Source organism: Pituophis catenifer, unplaced genomic scaffold, assembly GCF_029215685.1.
Source record: "Pituophis catenifer annectens isolate HBS135680 unplaced genomic scaffold, rPitCat1.0.hap2 SCAF_15, whole genome shotgun sequence".
NCBI lineage: Eukaryota > Metazoa > Chordata > Lepidosauria > Squamata > Colubridae > Pituophis > Pituophis catenifer.
Genome location: NW_027256895.1, coordinates 17,004,597 through 17,008,911, shown reverse-complemented (window position 1 = coordinate 17,008,911; position 4,315 = coordinate 17,004,597). Strand labels below are relative to the sequence as shown.

Below are 4,315 nucleotides of genomic sequence, written 5' to 3'. Positions count from 1 at the left end.
CAATCCTGTAAACAGCCTTTGATGCTCTTCTGACTATCTTATCTATAAGTTGACTCAGAGTCCTTGAAATGTAACACAGTTGCTACTTTCTTTTACCAATTAAAAAAAAAGATAGTTTTTCAGTCCACTAGATGGCAGTGTTTCTTGTTCCTTCCACTCTCCCTCTATGTCCAATAGACAGTAAAAGAAAATAAAAAAATAAAATGTACAGAAAAAGAAAAATAACAAGACTAATCCCCAATAATATAAAACTAAAAAGGCACTAAAAATTTGATAATTAAGCAGATAAAAAGGAAATATCCAATCCAATCCAGTCCAGTCAAATTTAAAGAATAAAACTCCATAATCATCCACAGATAAAAATAAAATGCAATGTAGGAAAAACTAACTTAGATTCAGGCTCAATTTCTCCGCTTAACTTCTTCTATCTTCAATTTTGATTATCTTTTCATCCCAGGATGTTCTTAAAATCTATTTCAAAAGTCTCTAACCAAGCCAACACACCTTTACTCATTCTCTTCTGTTCTGGAGCTGTCCCAACTTCAGCAGCTTAATGGCTGCCTCTTCACCGCCAGAAAAGAGGGCTTCTCCTGGATCTACCAAGGACTTTAGTGTCCCTGGGATCAACAGGATGTGCACTCCTCTATCAGTGTCTCTATGGGACAGTGAGGTCCAAACTGGATCGTCCAGCAGTGAAGATATCAATGGCGATGTCGGAGCACTGAAATCTTCTGTCGTATCGTCACGACATCAACTCAGCCCCCCCCTTTAGTTCATTGTTGAGTGCAATTATAGCTCTGAGATAAAAACTATTCAGAAAACGTGTATTCCGAGTTTTAATTTTTCTGTATCTTCTGCCAGAAGGCAACAGTCCAGAAAGATTGTAAGCATGATGGGATGAGCCTCTGAGAATGTTATGCAACTTTTTCAAACAGCGAGATTCGAAGTAGTCGTCCAGGGCTGGTAGCTGGAGTCCGATGATATTCTGGGCAGTTTCAGCCTACCTGATAGACTTAGAAAGTCATTCACTGGTGTTCCCTAGGATACCTTCTAGGGTAGAAGGTGGGTAAATGGAGAGAAATGGAGTAGGTCACAAAGAAAGTTCACACCTTGCATGTAAATTCTATGTGAAAACTTTGCCTTACAGATGTTCAAAAGCAAAGAAAGGCAAGCAACATTTGTAAATCAATGCCTCTGTAAAATGGTCTTTTTATTAGCAACAAATTAAGTATTGTGCTCTATGAGCTCGCACTGAGGCAAAAAGCTGTTCAAATCTTTTCCACCCAAAATCAGACTTTGCTGTCACATTATTACATTATTATATCAAAAGAAAAATATGATGGAAAGACATTTCTGAAAATACTGAAAGAAACTGAGATGCCACATTTCCAAAGATAAACTTTTTTTTAATTATTTATTTATGGACAGACCCGGCCACTTTCTCTATGTAATGGGAAGTGTGATTCAGGCTACAGTAAGATTAAGATAGAAGGAAAACTATTTTGCTACTATGACTGTCTTCAATGTCCAGAAGGGAAGATTTCTAACAGGGAGGGTAAGAGATATTTTATATATCTACCTCACCAAATGAATCTGGTTGTCAAATATACCATGGGGAATTTTCTGTTTTCTGCCAACTCTTTCACTTGGCAGATTAGACTAGAAAATGGGGATAAGTAATTGAATTGCAAGAATGTTCATTATTGGTAGCAAGAAGTGAATTTATGCAAATACTAGCTGAATATCTGTGCTTTGCTACAAAACTATGTGATTGGGCTTGATAAATCGACAGAGCTTGAAAATTAATGAGTAGTTACGATCAGCCTCTCCTCTCCCTTTCTTTCCCTCAGCCTTGCCCCACAGAAGTCTTCCCTATTCTATCCCCTTCTCTCCTTCATGATTGTTAGACAGAGGCCTCTCCTCTCCTCTCCCCTTGTCTCCCTCAGCCTTGCCCCACAGAAGCCTCCCCTCTCCTCTCCCTTTCTTTCCCTCAGCCTTGCCCCACAGAAGTCTTCCCTATTCTATCCCCTTCTCTCCTTCATGATTGTTAGACAGAGGCCTCTCCTCTCCTCTCCCCTTCTCTCCCTCAGCCTTGCCCCACAGAAGCCTCCCCTATCCTATCCGCTTTTCTCCCTCAGCCTTGCCCCACAGAAACCTCCACTATCCTACCCCCTTCTCTCCCTCAGCCTTGCCCCACAGAAGTCTCCCCTATCCTATCCGCTGGTTGCTGCTGTGAAAGTAAATTGAAACTCCTCTCCTCTGCTTGTGTTTGGCATTTGGAACAGTTTTCTTTTCAGGTGGGGAGGGGGAGTAGGACTTCTTAGCATCAGAGTGTGTTGATCCTAATATAGGAAATACTAATGCTCTGATGGTGATTTCAAAAAATCCTTTCTTAGTGAGCACCTAGAAGCCAAGGGAAACATACGTGGCAAATTTCAAGTTTGTAGGCTTTACAGTTCTGGAGATTTCGTGATTGCGGTATGAGTGGTTTTCGCTTTTATATATATATAGATAAGTTGATGGCAACTAACTTCATGTACTACATATATTTTTCCAGAACTTAATTGGCAGTCCTCACTTTGAACAATTGTACAGTCAGTTTTTATTCTTTCAATGCAACTTCAACATCGATATTTTCTTTCATAGACATGGATGAATGTTTTCAATGTCCAGAAGATCAGCATCCCAATGAGAAGCAGGTTTTGTGTCTCCCCAAAGTTACAACATTCTTGAACTACAAAGAAACCTTGGGAACAGTTATGGCTACTTCTTCTCTTTTCTTCTCTTTAATCACAGTTGGAGTCCTTTGGATTTTTATTAAGCATCAGGACACTCCCATTGTCAGAGCTAACAACCGAAACCTCACATATGTACTCCTTGTTGCTCTCCTGTTATCATTTCTTTGTACTTTGCTATTCATTGGGAAACCTCACAAAGTGACATGCCTCCTTCGTCAAACTGCTTTTGGTATCATCTTCTCAGTGGCCATTTCTTGTGTTTTGGCCAAAACCATCATTGTAGTTCTAGCTTTCATGGCTACCAAGCCAGGGTCCAAGATGACCAAATGGTTGGGGAAAAGACTTGGCACATTTCTAGTATCCTGCTGCTCCTTTATTCAAATTAAAATTTGTATTATATGGCTGATCATCTCTCCCCCATTCCCAGATGCTGACATGAAGTCAATAACAGAAGAAATCATTCTGGAGTGTAACGAAGGATCTGCCTTCATGTTCTACTGTGTCTTGGGTTATATGGGCTTCCTTGCCATTGTCAGCTTCACACTGGCCTTCCTAGCAAGGAAATTGCCTGATGCTTTCAATGAAGCCAAGTTTATCACCTTCAGCATGTTGGTCTTCTGCTGTGTTTGGTTGTCCTTTGTTCCAGCATACCTGAGTTCAAAGGGAAAATATATGGTTGCTGTGGAAATCTTCTCCATTATAGCTTCCAGTGCTGGATTACTGCTTTGCATCTTTTCTCCCAAATTGTACATCATTGTGCTGAGGCCCGATTTGAACAAAAAAGATCAGCTCAAAAGAGAAAAAAAGAGAGTACCATAAATTTAATTGCTGTTTCCTATTCTGCATCAGGTATCAGGAAGTTAAAACCTGTTGTGTCTAGGACCAGGGTAGAAACTAGGATATTGTGAGTTCTACTCCTGCCTCATACATGTTCTGTTGTGGAGAAAAATAGGAGGGAGAAGTATTAGATATTTTTGCTGCCTTGAATTAGTTATAAAAATGAATAATGGCAGGAGAAAGAAAAATCTGTTTTTTAAAAAAAAAATCCCTCTACAGAACCCTTTAAATGATATATGGATCGTAAGTCCAGAACAACTAAATTTATAAGACACTAGACTAGAAACCAGTAGACTGAGGCCTTAGGCATGTATATTGTTGCAATATTTTCAGGATCAGACTCAATAAATTTAGCAAGAGTTAAAGGTTTAAATATATCTTCTTTTATTTACATTAGGCATTCTATATTCACTGAATATTCACAGATAGAAGCAAGGAAGTGGGTGCATACAGCTCCTTATATATACAATGGGTGGAGCTAGATATGGGAGTGGTGAATTATGAATACATTAAGAAGTGAAGAATAAGTTAACCTCTGATACCCCGTTCATATACTATTTACACATTAGAGAATAAGGCATTTACATCTGACAAATCCCCCTCTAAATGCCGATTCGTTATGCAACACCAATTACATTCAGATTCAGGACAGTACAAAACATACAACTTAGAAGTTAAGTATTTATGCTGCTTAGAAGGTAAAGGTTTTGTCAATATGTCAGCTAATTGTTCTGAAGTTT

General features: G+C 39.0%; 1 protein-coding gene across 1 annotated transcript; it reads left to right on the top strand.

The window, feature by feature from the left end:
- The first annotated feature begins 553 nt into the window (after window positions 1–553).
- Window positions 554–3,557, top strand: LOC139324478 (vomeronasal type-2 receptor 26-like). The gene is made up of 3 exons (XM_070954189.1): window positions 554–736; window positions 1,429–1,555; window positions 2,647–3,557. Exons 1-3 carry the CDS (start codon window positions 554–556, stop codon window positions 3,555–3,557), a joined length of 1,221 nt encoding a protein of 406 aa, XP_070810290.1.
- The last annotated feature ends 758 nt before the right edge of the window (window positions 3,558–4,315 follow it).